Consider the following 18,765-nt stretch of genomic DNA (forward strand, 5'->3'; position numbering starts at 1 on the left):
CTCCCTCAGACGTTTGGAGACAAAAAAATGAGAGAGGAGGAGAGGGAAGGAAGAAGGAGGAAGAAGAAAATCACGGATACGCAAAAACCAAAACTAGTTTATTGTTAAGATGTCTATTGTACTGGAGCGCGTGGCTACGCACTCCACCTAATAAAAAAGTAGTAGTTGTACTGGTAGAGGGAAAAAAAGGAAAAAAAGTAAAAAAACAATTTTCATTTTTTACATTATAGCAGAAATGAGTGAAACAACAGATACAGCGACCCGTGGAACGCAATCCATACACAAAATCAGAAATCTTAAAACAGAAAAGGAAATCAACGCAGTGCGAATATGCGTGCATGTGCATAAGCCCTGTCCATCTGTATTCAGGACCTATTTGTCTTTCTCTATGCGTACTTCAGCAGGTTAGTATCGTACATATTCCCCTCACCCGCATTAAAAAGAAAAAGGCAAACATGCAACACAAGTAAAAAGAAAAAAGCACACCACGGAAACCAAACAAAGAGAGAGAGAGTGTGTGTGTAATTACGGTCCACAAAAAAAAAAAAAAGTAATGGTAGACACACTGTTTGTAAACGTTCAAGAAAGGAAATTTAGTCGGTTTCTCCATATATATAGTGATTACCATAAACAAACCCACACAGAAACACATTTTCTTTCCTTTGCAGATGAAATCACTTTTTTCTTACTTTTTTTGTGTGTGAAGAAAAACATTATTGTCTTCTCCTTATCTACTTCTTGAGGCAACTCCCACACCTAATTTGACTCGTCTTCAATCAAAAATGTCTCATTTATCAGCGTTCCATTTTTAGATTGTTGAAGAGAATTGGATTGTCCAGGAGAACCAGAATTGAAAAGCCATCACATCTGTACCAAGCCACAAAGCAAAAAAAAAAAAACATAACTGTAATGATAAAAAAAGGAAAGAGCAAAACAAATCAACCCTTTTCGGGGAGGAAAAAAAAACCATTTGATATTTCTACTATTTTCCTTTTTCTTTATTTTTGAATTTTCACAAATCCCTATTAAAACCCACACTCCCTACGCATTTTTACCATACTAAGTAAAAGTATACGAATGGGGTATTCAGGTACTTCTTTTGTAATGATCCTCTAGAGAGAAAGGAAAAAAAAAAACATATCAAGCACTCGTTCTCACACTTCAACCTACATGAGACCACACAAACAATCTGAACATATACCTCTTTTCACTTCAGCCTCTTTTAAAGGCTGTTTCGACGCATTGGGCTTTGAAACACGAGGGGGGGTAACAGGAGAAGCAGTAGCAGTAGTAGATGTAGGAGGAGACAATAGAACTGAGAGTCGCGCGATATTAGCTTCTGCAAGTTCATTTCTTTTCTGCATTCTTTGCAGAGCCTCCTCCCGTTCCTTCTCTGCTTCTTCAGCGTTACGATACCCGCATTGTACTAACACCGTAAGATAGAGATAGTCATACATCATCTTTACTTTTCCTGTATTTTTCAACATAGAACGTACGTCATATTCGGAATTGCCTAATTTTTTCTCATAATAATTATACTCATCTTCAGTAGGAAAGAGACGACGGTCAACGGTTCCTCTCTGCTCCCCAACTGAATTTCGCTTTTGTGATGGACTAACACCAAGAAATGGTTCATTTCCACTTACCACAGCAGATCCCTGCTCTGGTAGGAATATTTCTTGTGGTAGCGGTATATCCAACATAGAGCAACATTCCGCTACAAATTGTAAATGTTGTTCTTGATCACGCTTAATAAGTCGCCTTACATGCGGTGATAATAATACCTGTTGAGCTACACCTTTTTGTGCTGCCTCAATCATTCCAGTACCTTTATCACGCATTTTGTGAAGTAACTGTAAAGATGGGTGCTGAATAGCTTCCTCCGCCGATATTCGTGTATTTGGATTGACATCAAGAAGTCGACTCAATAAATGTCGGATGCTAGAGGTGGAAAATGGAGTTGATAATGTTTTTTTTCCTGTTGATATCCCATTATTAGTCTCATTCCTACCCTCATCTTCCTCGCATTTTTCACTCTCGCGTGGCTCTGGAACGTCACTAAGATCCATGGCTGTAGACTGTGCCGCAATTCTTCGGTATAATTGATACTTACTGCGTCCATCTGCCTTTCCACCCCATAGAGTACGTCCTACAAGAAGATAATAGAGAATCACACCACAGCTCCACATATCGTTCTTTAATGCACTTACTTTTACCTTGGTTTCATCCTTCTCCATATCTTCTGCATCACAAGCACCGTAAAAATACCTACAAACTTCTGGGGAAAGAAACATTGGGGTACCTTGATCATTATACTCAGCTGCGACACTTCCAAGATCTGTAAGTTTAATTACCCCATCTGCGTAAAGAAGAATATTTTGTGGTTTCAAATCGTTATGTGCTAATCCTTGACGATGTAAGTAAAGAATTCCATAAAGAAGTTGATACATTATTCCTTTAACTAAAGATGCGGAAAAAGTAGTACCAAGAGGATCATCAATACCTTGTGATCGAAGCATATTGCTGAAGCTATCTCCGACAGTTAAATAACTAGGACTCAAAATATCAATTGTTAATTCAGAGGAAATAGGTACACCTTTATTATTAAAATGTTGCTGGAATGCTTCATGACAAAGATTTTCCAATACTAGTTGTTCCAAATTACAAATAGCAATGGGGAGAACAACATAATCCTTCCCATAACGAGTAAATATATCAATACCTCGAATAATATTAGGACAATGAAACCTCTGTAAGTTTGCAACTTCATTATCATGCATTCGTCGTACCTTTTCATCATAACGCTGCCTAGAACTTTGAATAGGAGCTTTCGAAAGTGATTGTAAGTTATTCTTTAAATTAGACTCTGAATTCACTTTTTTAGGCATTTTTTCCCCTTCCACTGATACTACACCTTCTTCAGTGGCAGTCTCTCTACGATATTTAAAACTCTTAATTGCAACACGTTGAAATTGTGGGGGAATCATATGATTAGCTGAGGTATCAATTGCATCACGTACGACACCAAAAACACCTTCACCAAGTAATGGTCCGAGAATATAGTAACTAACTCGCTTTAAATGTTTTTTTCTCTGAATATGTCCTGCATAAATTAACGTAACTGGTAAAGGACTTGGAGTATCAGCCGTATCAACTGATTCAGAAACCCCACGTGTGGGTGTTGTTACTTTCAGTTGATGTAAAGGGGATACAAGAGAAAGTGGCATGTCATTTTTCGATGCTGGCTCACGACGTTCTGCAGTATAAACATCACAAATACAACCATTTTTTTCACTCTTCATCTTGGAGTTGCTTCCGTTAAAAGACGATGTACAACAGAGATCCTTCCCAGCGTGACTGCCTGATATTGGAGATGTATTGACGTTTATACTTCCTTGAAAGATATGGTCCTTTGTAGAATGGATCAATAAACGAGCTTTTGTCCCACTTTCCTCCAAATTTTCTACATCAAGCTGCGTTTGCGGCTCACGAACCCTACGGTGTTTGATTGGAGATCCTGGAATACTATTTTGACGCAATTGACCATTATAAGCTTCTGCTACTATGTTGCTTATTTCCTCAGAAATAGAAGTCGTCGTACACGAAGTATCAATAGAGTTTTCTTTTTTTCTCCCAGAAGATTGCCCTGAAAACCCATCAGATTTCTCAGAATCAGAATGCTCTTGGTTGACTAATAGGAAAACATTATTTTGATCATCTTTAAATTCTTTTCGATCTTTATATTCAGCTGATGATCCTAATACTGTCCCTTTTTCGTTCCCTTGAACTGAACGTGAGACCATAGTAGAGGAATTCCTCTCCTTATCACTTAATAAAGCAGAGATACTCCCATCAGGGACATCTACAACATGAGGGAATACCAGACGCCTTTTTAAAATGATCGGTCGTCTCCCCTTCTCCTCTTCCTTCTTCACAGGTTCCCCTGCTGATGGTTCTTCATCAAATGCATTTTTCTCAGCGTTAGGTACATTTTTTTCTCCAGGTCGTGGTATAATTATTCTTTTCATCTTTTGTTTTATATCAGAGGCATCGGTGGAATCTTTATGTCTATGGGTAGGTGACAGCCAACTGGAAAGGGGTGTTTCTGTGCAGATATCGAAAAAATCAAGGTCCGACGAGTGTTCCGAATGCATATGAAATGAAAGTGAAGCAGAAGAAAAACAAAAGTGGTAGAAAACAATATTCCAAGGTACTTCTCTGTAGCGGTTTCGCCGCACACCGGTAGCAAAGAAACCAGAATCAAATTATGTTGTTAAACCGTTTTTTTTTTTTCCTTATTAGTTCCCCTTTTTTGTTTTTATTTTCCTTTCTTTATTTTACAGAGACCAATGCCAAAAGAAAACAAAAAAAAAAACAGTACGAATAATAAAGAAAAAAAACCCAAGAACAACAAAAAAAAAAACGTCATGTATAACCAACGTTATTCGCATCTGAGAACTTCATTTGGAATCACTATAAGTAAAGCGAACTGAGGTGAAGATTGAGAGAGAGAGAGAAAAAAATAGAAAGAGAGAGCGTATAAGTCTGCAAAGGGGGAAAAAAGTGAAAAATGAAACGCATCATGATAAAATCACCTTGTTGCATTCCCTCACGAGTTCCCTTACTGAAACACGTCCCCGCTGCTGAATAAACTCTGCAATTTTTACAAAATGCGCTTCAGTTACTATCACAAACTTTCCTCTGTCGTCAAAGACACCACTAATTACTCCATCTTCTAGCAACTTCTCAATCAGTTGCACAACAACATCAACAGTGACACCATGCTCGCGAGCCACATCACCCAGCACCAATATATTCCGCGCCCCCTTATCATCCTCTGATTGAGCTATAGCAGAAGTAAAAGCAGCAGCAGCCACTACATGTTTTCCGCTCCCTTGTTGTTCTTGTTGCCGCTCCTCCAGTTCTCTCCCGCGGGCTGTCAGAAACGCCACTAATGCTTCCCGCCGTGTACGCTCCTCGTCGCCCAACTCGCCGCGCTCCTCCACGCCGATGGCGCCCGCCCACTTGGCGAACTCCTCGTCCTCGCGCCGCCGCCGCTCCTCGCGGAGTTCCTCCAGTGCCTTCTTCTCCGCCTCCCGCCGCTCGCCCGCCTCCCGCTCCCGCTCCTCCTCCCGCTCCCGCTGCGTCTGCTGCCGCTGCCGCTGTGCCTCCTGCTGCGCCTCCACCGCCCGCCGCCGCTCCTCCCGCTCCCGTTCTCGCTCCTTCCGCCGCCGCAGCAGCCGCGAGGGCCTCACCCCCCGCCCCTCTCGCTCCTCCCCTTCCTCCTCCTCCCTTTCCCTCTCCCTGTCCTCTTCGGTGTCCCCGTCACTCTCACGAGCCCCGGAGTGACATACTGCCCTGGCAGCCGCAGCAGTGGGAATGGACACCGCCGCCGGCTTGCGACGGAGATACACAGCGCCGAAGAAAAGTAGGAAAAAAAGTAGTAGGGTCCCTAGAATAATACTCAACATGATGTCTCTTTAAACACATATATATATATATATATATATATATATATATATATATATATATGTATAGAAACCTCAATGAGTTAACACCAAGCAACATCGAAAAAAAAAAGATTTCAAGGAATAAGACACAGAAGAGAATGAGAGAAAAAATAAGAGAAAAAAAACACGTATCAAAGAACAAAGAATAAAATAAAAGTAATACTTATTGTTTTTTGTTGTTCCCTTTTTTTTTTGGGGGGGGAACAAATATTGTACAAAAAGTGAGATAAATTCAAACTAGTACAACATTTATATTACTACATCCCATTTTTCTCGGGTCTCTTCCTTCACTGACCCATCAAGTTCCCTTTGTACTATTCTCATAAGATAGTGGATTCCATGATTGGTTACGCTGCCATGCTGCCTCTGGGGAACTGGTAGGATTCACACGTGAATGTGGTCGACGAAACGTGCGACGTCCACTACCACCGCTATAAAAAGAATTTGTCTCTAGTGACTCTCGTATCCGTTCCCGTCGTCCGTATGTCCATAGAGAAGGCTGAATAAGAAGAGCGGCGGCAACGTTTACCTCTGGAAGATACTCAAAGCGTCGTGTCTCAAGCGCACGCATTAAGGCACTGGCGACGGCAGCATTTGGAAGTACAATGGTTGGGTCAGCGTAGTTTTCAGCCAGTAATACATCTGTAAGACCACAGTAATGCATCAACGCATTTGTTTCAAGATGATCCAGAGACACGCTTGTACGTTGTGACACCCGTGCGGCAATGTTAAGTACACCACCGTTGAAACTAGAACCACAGATAACACCACCAGTACGAGACTTCTGTAGCACCCACTCGGGTAAAGTTGGGCATACCATTTCTTCTAAGAGATGCCGAAGTTGCTGAAATTCTTCGCGAAGAACAGGATTAGGGCTACGCCGTCCACCACTATCCCCACACGCACCATCACGACGTTGTACTACCGTAAGTAACAGACGATGGGCTACCTCGGTATCCACAGGTAACATATGTAATAACACACTACTTGAGTTCTTCACTTCAGATGAAACAACGATATCTCCTTTACTATTGATTTCGTTAAACTCAGTACACTCTTTCACTTCTGTAGTATCAGTTCCAAGTATACAGAGACCTCTATGGGAGTCTTCCACAAGGACAAGCATGCGTTGAGGAGCTATACACTTGCTAACAGCAGCATGTGCTAGAAAAGCAAGTTGTTCTAACTGCTGTTTGGGTGAAACCACACAACTTATTTCATCCTCTGTGTCCACAGCCTGACTACTATGACGTCGGCGATCTCGTCTACGTGCAACACGTTGTATAAGTAGTTGCAAACTATCATCACCAGAGGTTTCCCTATTATATCTCACAGAGTGAAGAGATTTTTCTTCGCGACTAGGATTCACAGCATGCATACTATTTGAGGTTTCAGCAGAATCCAAAAACGGCATTTTCATGTTAAACGTTTTTCCAAGTACACGTACATCTATTTTAAATTCGCGTGCTAGTTCCTCTGCTAGAGATACTGCATCAGCCGCTTCACACAGTGGCCATGAAATGACTGCCGCTCGCTCACTAAGACCATCATAGTTATCACGGCGCAACGCACCATGTAAAAGACGCATCTTATTTCGAATATCGACTCGTGTCTCCTCACTCATTACAAAAGAAGAAGAAGAAGAAGAGTTAGATGCTGTAGTAGAAGTAGCAGATTGAAGGTACAGTGGTACCTGAGTCTGGTACATAAAATCACGTACAGCATTTTGTGCTGCATCCACACGTCCAACTGTCAGTGATGCCATTCCACCGGTTCCAATGTCAATTGCGGCACGGACAGGGAAGGGTTTGATATGCACATTCTGAAAAACACCCAAGGAGGAGGTAGCATCACTACCATTAACATTTCCAATATTGTTGAAAGTACCAGCAGCTGTTGCAGCTACATTTTTTCCAATATTTCCTAGTGTCTTGTGCATTCTCGTCTGCCTTAATCATTACAAAAGAGAGAAGAAAATCAAATCAATATATATACATATATACATTTTGAGCAAAAACACGATTCCAGAAACAATCTGAAGGCAAGATAAATTCAAAAAAAAAAGAATACAATAAATGAGAACATCTCTGGTAGAGCAACAATACACAAGAACAAAAAAAAAAACATAATCACTCGGAAGAGTCACCGCCATCAGAGAAAATGTCTCTAATCGCCACATAATCCCAATGGAATACAGAAGCAAAATAAATAAAAAAAACAAAAAAATGGTGGGAAAAGGGGCAAACAAAAAAAAAAAAAACACATCCGTACCTCGCACAAGAATGACCATCAGAAAATGAGGAGGAAATACTCTTTTTTTTTCTTCTCTCTTTTACTCTCAATATCAGGGTCACTCTTTTGCTCTTTCCATTCTTTGCATTTTCTTGCTTGTTTGTTTTTTCGCTTTCTTCTGTCTCTTTGTGTGTTGTTACATGTTTCAAGTTTTTACACATTTCTGTACATGTGAAGCAGTTTTACCATACAACTTTTTCAGCATTAGCGTGTGAGAGCGAAACCGCCACCCACAAACTGCCGCTGACGCGGGTTGAACTGCAGTGAATAGTTCGGCGCAGGTGCACCAGTAGAAAGGGCCTGTACCAATTGAGCCTCCTGTCGAATTTGCTCACGGCGCTGCTGTGCTCGTGTATGCCACAAACACGTTCGCGGTGCACCGATACGGTTCTGCGTCCAAGCAGCTGGTTGATTATTTCTAGTACTGTTACTTACACCACCACTACTTTGTGGATGTAGTTGTTGTGGCTGTTGTTGTTGTTCCACTTGTTGATTTTGTTGTCGATGTGCAGAGGCCGCAGCAAGAGCCATACCCGCAACAGCGGATGAACCACCCCAAGTCGCACGAAACGCCGCCTGTTCACGTCGCAGCAAGTCATTCTTGTGTTTTGCATCAAAATAACGTCGTTTAACATCTCCGAGTTCAAGCGAAAGTTGTTTTACCTCATCCGCAATCACATCAGCATGCTGTTCCACCTCACGCAACTCACTCTCCATGCCACTAATCTGCGCACGTCGGCGCTCGAGGTTCTCATTGTAGAGACTCAACTCCTCTGCCACTTCTGGACCGGGCAAGGCCGCCAATTTACGCCGAATCGCCTCATACTCAGCTGTACGAATAGCCAGCAATCGTTTCTTTTCAGCGAGTGCGTCGTGTTTCGCGATGATCTGCCGCTCAAGCGTTTGTACTTTGTAGATTCCATCCAAAACTTCCGGCGCATTGCCCTCCATGCGGCGCCAGCGGTGCACATGCACGGGACGCTGCAACTCATCCGCCAGCGCACGGGAACGTTGTCGTTCAATAAAGAGATCACGTTCCACATTTTGTTTCCGTCGTTGCAATTTTGCCGCATAACGAAGACGTACAAGGGCCAGACGACAACGCAACCGTAGTTCCGCAACTGCCTGTTGCGTAGCCATTACGGTTCGTACACGTTTATCATAATCAATAGCCCCTTTATCAAGGCTACATTCTTGTAAACGAATCTTACTATATAGTAGTCTAAGCTCTTCGTTACGGCGTATTAACTGTGTTGCGAGTACATTACGTTCATTAACGAGTGCTGTAAATTTAGATTGATATTTACTTTTTTCTGCATCACATTCCGCAATAAGATGATTGAGTTGTTGCGCTTCAGCTTCCAGCGCTTCTTTTCGGGAGGTAGCATTTGCTCCATCATCCTTTAAATGACCAGCCCGTTGTTCCGCATTACTAATATCACGTTGTAGTTGTCTGCGTACCATATGCATACGGCAAAGTGCTCCTTCTTTTGAAACAAGTTGCATTTTTAGCAATTGGATATCTTCTTCATTAGATTGATACCGTTGTTTTAGTCCAGTCCATTCAAGTTCACTTTCTTTTAATTGTTTTTGTGTACGACTACGATCTGTACAAACACGATCTAGTAGATCTTGTTGTGCTTTAAGACGTTTCTCATTTTCAGTGAGTTGTTGCTGCAATACTTGTGCTCGCTCTCGCTGTTTTCGGGTCTGTTCAAGTGTTTGGTGATATTGAAGTGCTACATGCTGTCCATGATCAAGTACTTTAGTTTGACCTTGCTCTAGTAGAAAAATATTTTTGCGCAATTGTTCATTGTCACGTAAAAGTTGGTCTAATTGTTGTACTAGATTATGTCGTTTACCTTCTTCCGCTACACGATGTCCTTCCAATGTCATTCGCTCATTCTCTGTACGGGAGTTATCTGTAAGCAACTGTGTCTTTTCTGGAATAGCCTGCTTGAGACGTAATTCCTCTGCATGTAATTCCTTCTCCTCTGCACCCAATACACGCAACCGTTCTTCAATTTGATCATGCAACTCTTCTGACTCTTTTACCAGTTTATCCCGTATTTGAAGTTGCTTTTTCATTTCTGCCTGCTGATGTTCTGCACTTTTACGTACCTTTCGCATTCCCGCCGCCAGCCGAGACACCTCCGTCATCCGCTCCTTCAGTGTTGCCTTCAGCTTTGGAATCTCCACCTTCACCTCCGCGTTCTGCGCCTCAATCGTGGCGAGCCGGTCGGCCTCCGTCTTGAACCGCCGCTGCTGCTCCTCCAGCTGCTTCGCCAGCCGTCCCACGGCGTCCCGCTCCTCCAGCGCAATGGACTTGAGGCGCCCCTCCTCCGCGGCGAGTTGCTCCGTCGTGGCCTTCCGCGCCTCCATCGCGGCAATGTGCTGGTCGCTCGTCGCCCGGCACTCCCGCACCTGCTGCTCGAGACTCTCCCGCTCCTGCTGCATCCCGGCCAGATCCCGCAGGAGTTTTTGGTACTGCAGAAGACCCTCCTCCAGCTGCCGCCGCGTCGACTCGTTCTCCTTCTGCGTTCTTTCAAAGCTAGTTCGAGTCGCATCACGCTCGTCTAGTAAGCGGGCCACTTTTCCCTGCGCCACCACATGCTCATTCTCGAGCTCTTTTTTGGATATAATCAAATCACGAAGGAACGCCTCCTGTCCCACCGTATTGTGTAGGCTCTTGTCTACTAGAGCATCCAACGCAGAGACTTGCTTGCGAAGTACCTGAATGTGCTCACGGCTTTCCTTCTCATGCGCATGGGCACTATCAGCCAAAGCCCATGCCTTCTCAATTTCTTTACGTAGTGCAGCTATAACTTCTTCATCCTCATGTGAAAGCTTTAGTGCAGCTTCCACCTTGGCACTATGGCTTGTTAAATCGTGCTGTAGTTCTTTGATCTTTTGCAGTAGTCGTTTCTCTCCATCATTGCTTTTGCGTAGGAGACGATGAATCTTTTCATATTCTTCTTTGAATGGCTCTAGATGCGGCTCCATCGCGAGTTCCTTCAACACTGCCACATAATGGTGTTCAATGCTGTCGAGTGCCACTACACTAAGCGGAATAGTTTCAGGTGACGCAATAGCACCGTCTCCCTCCTGTTTTTCTCCTTGCTGCATAGGTTAAAGTGTATATTCTTTTATTGGGGTTCGTTTTGTGTACTGTACCTATACGGCCTCTTTTATTTTACTTGTTTACTCCTTGATCTACTTTTTCTTTTTTTTTCTTTTTCTTAGCCCTATGAATATGAAGATACGTGCAGCGTTCTTTCTTCTGCCCTTCTGTAACACTTTGATACCCTTCTTCTGCGCAGGACACTTAAGGTTAAATACACATACACACAAAAAAAAAAAGAAAAGGCACCCACAAGATTTATTCAGGATTGCAATAAAGAAAGGAGAAATCGAAAACAAAAAAAAAGCAAAAAAAAAATAAGTACGAACACAACAAATAACCAAGAAACATAGACATGAACGCAGAGAGTGAGAAGATCATGTGGTGAGAGCGGAACTCAAACTACCAATTAGCCAAGTCGTTTTGCATCCCAATGATCTTAAACTCAGTTATTTAATACAATAAAGAAAAAAAAAAGAGAAATAAAGAAACTAAAAAAAAGCCCTTCTTTTCATTTCTATCACTGCCTATTTACTCCTTTTCATTATGTTAGTCAATATCGGAGAGTCTACTTTGAGCGGTTGCAGGACGTGCATCTTCTTCATTTGGGCGACGCACATTCCTCTCTGCTGCCTTTTCACCAACAGAGTTACTATTAGCCATATTATTATCACCCACAGTTGAAAGCACTGCATCATTTTCATTAGGCTCATGTGAAGCCTCATTATAATAATAATTATTATTATTATTATGAGATACATTGTTAACCTCATCTCTAGTCCCTTCACCATCTTGGCTTGTATCAATATTCGTACCTGCGTTCTCGTATTCTTCTGCACCACCGCAGGCAACATCTACCGAACCAGACATATATAGTAAGAAAAGGGTTATTAAATGAAGCAAAACAAAGAGAACTCCCAAGAACAATAAACCAATAAGTATGTACACTGGAATAAGGGCACGAGCCAGTGGAAGAATACTTCCACCACCACCACCATTATTAACACGACTAACGTCGTTCAGCCGTTTTGACACCAGTCCAACACTAATAAGAAGAAAGAGGAAAATTATCGAAACACCGAAAGTTATAGACGAAACGACTTCCTTCCGTTTGTAAATAAGTATCTTGCATATGGTGGCATCAACAACAAAAAGAAAAGTCCATACAAAAAAGGGCATACCAACTACTACAAAGTAATTAGTCGTAATCACATCATCAGCGCGGCATGCGATAAGGGCGCAGAAAACCATCATAGGCAAACAACGTAGAATAGAGAAGAGATATTCTACTTTTAAACATTTCCAAAGCCACTCCATCTCTCGTGAAACAAGACGATCATACACTTTTTTACTCGGAAATGAAATAATGCATCTTATAAGAAATAGAATCATTGCCACATACAATGGTACAAGCCAAACATGCCATAAACGGAAATCAGTTTCACCACGTAATTTTTTCATATCATTTGCATCCTTTACCACAGGAATAATAATAGATAAAACAATGCAAGCAAGCGTTATAGCAGTATTCAAAAACATTACTCCTGAACAGACACATATTGAAAAGAAGAATAGACATAATGCAGGAATACCTAAAATTACGTCTACTACAAACAATGGTGAAAACACTTTTACATAGTTCCAGTACGTTCGACTATGATCATCAACGGTATTAACATCTCGGGATCTTAGACGACCATCCACATACGCCGCGAGAAAAGCAGTGAATATGATGCATAATATTACAATCAAGAGAAAAAATACCAATAATACAAGCAAACCCAGAAAAGGACTACGACTTCCAAACATCCATGATAACTCATCACCAGCCACATTACCGTACATATCATACATCTTTCTCTTCTCAGGTGATGACAGTACTTCATATGCTTCATTTATTTGTTTAAATCGTTCCGCTCCTTCTGGACCTGCCTTGTCAGGATGATACCGCAAAGCAAGACGATGATAACTGCTGCGTATCTGTTCCTGTGTGGCATCACGAGGAACCTCAAGAACAGCGTAATAATCCATTATTATTATTAGTGATATATAGTTTTCTACCTGGTGGATGGTATTCTGGATACTCTGTTATATACCCTTTCACTGCATTGAGGGGTATCCCCACAAAAAAGAAAAAAAAAAGAAAAAACAAAGGTCATTAATTATATATATATATATATATATATATATATATATATATATATATATATATATAAAGAGGAAGGAATAACATGAAAGAAAGAGTTTTAACAATAGTAACAGAGTAAGAAAACGGAATAAAAACAAAGTATTGTTTTTTCTTTTGATTTTTTTTGTCTATTTCTGGAAAACACCGTGGTATACATTAATAATAATAATAATAATAATAATAATAATAATAATATATTTCTTCCTGATCGTTATTTTTCTGAATATGTATTATTATTATTATTATTATTATTATTATTATTATTATTATTATTATTATTATTATTGTTGTTATTAATTTTCCCTTTACTCATACCGCTTTCAGTAATTTTAACGTTTTTTGTGTCTTTTCACCTTTACGCCCATAAAATCTTCACCTTATCATTAGAGTTTCAGAGGAATCCCTTCAAAGAAAAGAAAAGACAAGAAAACAATATCACCACTATCAATCAAGGATAGTATTAACCCTTCATTGTGCTCATGTATAAACAATTAAATAAGAGAGATCAGGAAAAAAAAACAAGGAAGGATAAATAACAAAGGTTCTCGCAATAACTAAGAAGAAAGGTAATGAGTGTTGAAATACCTCTTTCAAAGCAAATATATTTAAAAGAATTCTATAGATAAATAAACATTAATTTCTGAGAGCCTCCTTTGTTATAATTTAGACGAAAAAACGACAAAAGCCACAATAAAAAAAAAAAGAACGCCATAAAAAAATGAAAATGAAAACAAAGGTATAATAGTTGACTATCTCATTCTTATGTAAGAAAAGAAAGAAGAGATATAGCAATCAGAAAGACCAAGAAGATAAGTAGATAGAAAGAGAGTGAGTAACGGCAGTAATAACGAAACCAAACAACGGATAAAAGTAGGACAAAAGAAAACATAATAATTTGAAATAAAAACTCATAGCAAATAGCGTTAACACAGAAACCATCAAAATTATAGTATTGGAGACTGTGAAACTAAACAAAAAGTAATAATTGGTGATGAAGAGAGTAAAAAAAAAAAAAAGGGAAATTCACTTTTATTCCTATGCATTGAAGGCTAGAACTAAGCCTTCACAATCCCACATCCCTTTCCTTCTTTTCTTTTCCTTTTATTTCACAAAGACACACATAAACAAATGTATACATACAGAAGTATCCGTGAAACAAAATAATAAAAGAGGGAATAGAAATAAATTGCACCTCTTCACTTTCACCGTACAACATCATAAAATACAATTTACATCTTTGTATAGACAATTTCTTTCAATCATGTCTGAGGTGCAGTAATTAAATGAAAAGTCATATACCTGCCCAATGAAATAAACAAAAAGACAAAATTAAAAGGAAATAATAATAATAATAATAATAATAATAAAAGAAGTGTACCGTCAATTGCGGCCACTCACAACTGAAAACGGAAAAAAAAATCGAAGATACCAGTAATAAAAAAAATTGGAAAAATCAAAAAAAAAAAACGAAAAAAAAAACAATGTGTCAAACAGCAAATGAACTGTTTCACAAAAATATTGTTCTACGCTTTTATGCAAATCAGAGTGTGTTTATATATACATATATTTATATACACTCCACTTACAGAACGCTCCTTTTTTTTCCCCCTTTTCCTATCACAGGTAATATACGGACTATCATACATCAAAAATGATTTTTGTTTTTAACGAGCCCCACAAACTGTTTCGTGAAACATCTTATCTGTTGTTGTTATAACTGCCATCCTTACTTCTACTTCTGTTAATTCTCGTGTCATCATTCTTTTCGTTAACGCCTCACCCCTCAGTTTAACACTTCTATCCATTTATACTATCCACCTTTCAAGACATATAGTCAAGAAAAAATTCACACCTGTAAACATTTATACCAATATAATTATAAATAAACAAATATACATATATATATATATATATATATATATATATATATATATACAGTTAATTCTCTCTTTTTTTTTCGTTTTTTGGTATGCGACACGTACAGTTAAACTCCCTTCACACTCTCTGCATCATCCACTCACCACAAACACCACGTGTACACGCAGTTATTGCTAAAAGAGAGAATAATAATAATAATAATAATAATAATAACAACAATAATAATAATAATAATAATAATAATAATAATAATAATAATAATAACAACAATAATAATAATAATAATAATAATAATAATAATAATAATAATAATAATAATAATAATAATAATAATAATAATTTAATTCTGGTCGATTGTTTGATCGCCTCTGAATATTTTTCCTCATGGTAAAAACAAAAAAAAAAGCTCATCACCAAAACTAATAAAACGTGAACTACGGCCTACAATATTTACACATTAAAACACATTCCCACAAACAACATTGAAACGTGTAAACCAATTAGTTTTCGAAAAAAAAAGAGAAAAATATATGTAACAAATCGCTGCAATCAAGAGTATCAAAAGGAAAAAGAAAAAATGCGAAGGGCTCAAATGCTATATAAGAACAGCAAGACTGAGTATTACCCAAATATATGCTCTCCTTTTGAAAAGGAGTATTCTCAGTACTGGAACTAATGTTAGTACAGCACTATGATACTAATGATAATAATAATCTTAGGAAACATAAGAACAAGAAACCTTTTATTTTCTTCGTGGCGTTGTACCTACACGCGATAACGAAGAAGTAACAAAATTTCTGGAAGTGGTATCAGTTCCAGTAAAGATTATGGGAGTACCGGTTGTACCTATTGATGGTAATCTTTTACATGAGGTCTTATGGTACCAAACCGATGGACACTGAGAGAGTGGAAGTACTTCGTTTGAGTATTGGTCTGGCACAGAAGAGGAGGGACACGGAACCTTTGGGTATGATTGGGTATGTGGCTGTGACGGTGGATCATTGGAGGTTGCTTCCTTTACCACTTCCTCTTTCTTGTCCTTTTTTCTGCTTTTTCTCCTCTTCCTCCTCTTCCTCTTCTTCGGCCGCCAGTTCTTCAGCCATGCGTCGCATGTGCATTTTCAAAATTTCGGCTTGTGCTCTAATGAGCAGCTCACCGTCAAGAGGCTTTGGTAGGCATCGTTGTTTCTTACGGCGACCCGCCCCCAGAGAAGGGAGACGATTCTCCTTGATTGTGGCTGTGGTGTTTGGCTGTCCCACATAATCGCCTAGTATATTGCAGAGACTCTTATCATTATTTTCATCTTCCTCTACGACAACGGCATCCGATTCCAACACGGCTGAACGGGAGAGGTCGCTTTTTCTCTGGCCTCTCCTTCCTTGGGGAATATTTCGCTGGGAGGAGCGTTGGAGCTGCGGCCTGGCGGTGCTTAGCTGGGATGAGAAACTCACGCTTATCCCTGGCGCACCCCCGCCGTTGACGCTGCTGAGTGAACCGACGCTTCCCCGCTGTGATGTCTTGTGGAGTGTCGAGAGAAGAATACCGCCGACCGGCGGGGATGTGACACTTCCGCACCCGTTCACCGGCGGCAGTTGAGGGTCCTGCGAGGGCCGGGAGAACTGAGAAGGTTTTGGGAAGGGGGGAAGGCGGGGGTGGACGAGGGGCTCGAGGACCCGGCCGAGGGGGCCGACACCCTCATCGCTGCGGGGACTCCCCCGGCCACTACTGTTCGTGCTGGCGATGGTGTTGCTATCGCCCCCCTCCGCACTCTCGCCGACTGACGACAATGGATAGGCCGTGATGCCCACGCCTCCTCCTCCTCCCTGACGACCAGCATAATTCCTATCGCTGTCATTCATTCTTCTTTCTCCTCCTCTTTCTTTGTCAGTCAGCTGACTTTTTCTTATCATGGCAGCAACTTCCGCAAGGACCTCCTCTCGCCATTTCGCCATACGATTGTCTACAAGCATACAAACTCGTTTATCAATTGACTTTACATTTAAACTGTCGATGGAACGAACAGGAATCTCCCTGGTTGGGTTCTCATTCCCCTTCGATGCCTTCAACTCTTCCAGTTGCTGTTCTTGAGCCTTAAAAGATTGCTGAAGTGCCTCATGCTTCTCCGACATCTGTGCAAGCTGTTCCTCCAGACGTTCTACCTGCAACATTAGTGTACGTACAAAAGCCGTACACTGGGACACCTGTCTCTCATCATTATCTCCTCCTACATCAATAAGATCTCTGGAATATCGCCCACCTGGAAGATTTATCCAATGATTTTGTGTTTTCTCTTTCATGGGCTTCAAGATAAACGAGCCTTGTTCAACACTAGCAGCAACAGCATTATGGGCTTTATCACGCTCTTCTTGTCGAGCCTCAAGCTCGATAACACGCGCAAGAAGATTATTGTAGCGAACTACTGACATGGCGTCATCTGAAGTTACTATAGAATAATCTGAAGACACCATTTCTTTTAATGGTTGTGTTCTACTTTCAATTCGTACTTAAAATGATTTAATATTCGTTGGATGGCAAAAATGAAAAAAAAAAATGACCCACTTTAATTGAGCTTTCTACTACAGTTAGACGTACGTTTCTTAAGGATTCTTCTTCTCACCTCGCACTGACTGCTTTCTTTACATCACACCACAATGAGAATAATAAGAAGAAAAAGAAAGAGAGGATATTCAAATAACGCCACAAAAAAAAAAAAAAAACAGAAAATAGATATCATAATTATAAAAAGCAAAAAAAAAAAATGACAGAAAAGAAGGGTACGCATTAAGCATATGAGTAAGTATATGCTTCCACAGCAAAATAAATACAGGTACAGTAAAGCTTTACTTACTCTTGTCAAAATACAAGTTTAAATGCCACCAACTCCAAGACATTACTTCCGATGTTACTGTTGCATCTGCTGGGTCACTGAGAGAGCATTATCACCTGCAAAACGGTGATACAACTGTGCGTACTTTTCGATAACCTCAATAACATCACGGTACACTGCGACAAAGACTGCTGGTAAAAACTCTAGCGGTGGCACAAACTTGTACACCACATTTCCCTCATGAGTACAGTATTTAGTATGACACTGCCTAGATGGCTCTATTGAGGCGTGATAGGGCACCAGGCAAGAGACACTATCACCATCTACAATATCATCATCATATTTCTTATTCATCAAAGTGCTGTCCAACTGGTGCTTTGAGAACCGTGGTGTACCAACATTCATCACCTGATCCATTTCTTTATCATTGAGTGGAGGCGATGATTGAGACTGCTGTAGTAATAAACGTTGGTATTGCGCTACCTCAGCTTTTGCCAAACCCAACTGATGGCGTATGATTTGCAGTTCCTCTCTCAAACGGTCAATCCGCTCATCTGTGTCCATTTATAGTCTCATTGTTCACTACAAAAACATAAATAAAATAAGAGAAAAAAAAACAGAGAACCCCCAAAGAAGAGATTTCCAATAAAAAAAAACAATTTATAATAGAAGAAACAGCATCTGATAATTCCATTATCCCCTTTATTGGAGAAGTTACATGATTAAAATACTGTACAACAAGAAAAATAGCGTTGTATAAATATAAATGCATAATAAAGCAGTAGGAAAAAAAAAGACTTGTTAGGGCCATAACTGACGTTGCAAAAATATCACACTGCTCCCTCCTCTTCCTTTTCTTTTGTGAAAAAAAAAACAGAAAAACCGAAACACACCCATAACTTTGCAATTAGATAGATAGATAGATAGATAATACAAAAAAAAAGTCGAA

General features: G+C 40.1%; 7 protein-coding genes across 7 annotated transcripts; all 7 read right to left on the reverse strand.

Moving 5' to 3' along the window:
- Positions 1-1,166: 1,166 nt before the first annotated feature.
- On the reverse strand, positions 1,167-4,154 carry LSM04_001512 (Protein kinase domain; the record flags this gene model as incomplete). The annotated part of the gene is made up of 1 exon (XM_067336441.1): positions 1,167-4,154. The coding sequence occupies one exon, from the start codon at positions 4,152-4,154 to the stop codon at positions 1,167-1,169; it is 2,988 nt and encodes a 995-aa protein (XP_067192370.1).
- Positions 4,155-4,580: 426 nt separating this feature from the next.
- Positions 4,581-5,471, reverse strand: LSM04_001091 (DDRGK domain containing protein; the record flags this gene model as incomplete). Its single annotated transcript, XM_067336442.1, has 1 exon — positions 4,581-5,471. The coding sequence occupies one exon, from the start codon at positions 5,469-5,471 to the stop codon at positions 4,581-4,583; it is 891 nt and encodes a 296-aa protein (XP_067192342.1).
- A 337-nt stretch (positions 5,472-5,808) lies between these two features.
- LSM04_000489 (Aminotransferase) lies at positions 5,809-7,449 on the reverse strand (the record flags this gene model as incomplete). The annotated part of the gene is made up of 1 exon (XM_067336443.1): positions 5,809-7,449. The coding sequence occupies one exon, from the start codon at positions 7,447-7,449 to the stop codon at positions 5,809-5,811; it is 1,641 nt and encodes a 546-aa protein (XP_067192303.1).
- Positions 7,450-8,006: 557 nt separating this feature from the next.
- LSM04_003995 (uncharacterized protein) lies at positions 8,007-10,928 on the reverse strand (the record flags this gene model as incomplete). The annotated part of the gene is made up of 1 exon (XM_067336444.1): positions 8,007-10,928. The coding sequence occupies one exon, from the start codon at positions 10,926-10,928 to the stop codon at positions 8,007-8,009; it is 2,922 nt and encodes a 973-aa protein (XP_067192503.1).
- A 544-nt stretch (positions 10,929-11,472) lies between these two features.
- LSM04_007880 (DnaJ domain) lies at positions 11,473-12,954 on the reverse strand (the record flags this gene model as incomplete). Its single annotated transcript, XM_067336445.1, has 1 exon — positions 11,473-12,954. One exon carries the CDS (start codon positions 12,952-12,954, stop codon positions 11,473-11,475), a length of 1,482 nt encoding a protein of 493 aa, XP_067192713.1.
- A 3,033-nt stretch (positions 12,955-15,987) lies between these two features.
- On the reverse strand, positions 15,988-17,457 carry LSM04_004822 (uncharacterized protein; the record flags this gene model as incomplete). The annotated part of the gene is made up of 1 exon (XM_067336447.1): positions 15,988-17,457. One exon carries the CDS (start codon positions 17,455-17,457, stop codon positions 15,988-15,990), a length of 1,470 nt encoding a protein of 489 aa, XP_067192551.1.
- Positions 17,458-17,891: 434 nt separating this feature from the next.
- Positions 17,892-18,380, reverse strand: LSM04_009119 (uncharacterized protein; the record flags this gene model as incomplete). Its single annotated transcript, XM_067336448.1, has 1 exon — positions 17,892-18,380. The coding sequence occupies one exon, from the start codon at positions 18,378-18,380 to the stop codon at positions 17,892-17,894; it is 489 nt and encodes a 162-aa protein (XP_067192782.1).
- Between the last annotated feature and the right edge of the window lie 385 nt (positions 18,381-18,765).

The sequence above is a fragment of the Trypanosoma melophagium genome, assembly GCF_022059095.1.
Source record: "Trypanosoma melophagium isolate St. Kilda chromosome Unknown ctg2segment0, whole genome shotgun sequence".
Taxonomy (NCBI): Eukaryota; Euglenozoa; class Kinetoplastea; order Trypanosomatida; family Trypanosomatidae; genus Trypanosoma; species Trypanosoma melophagium.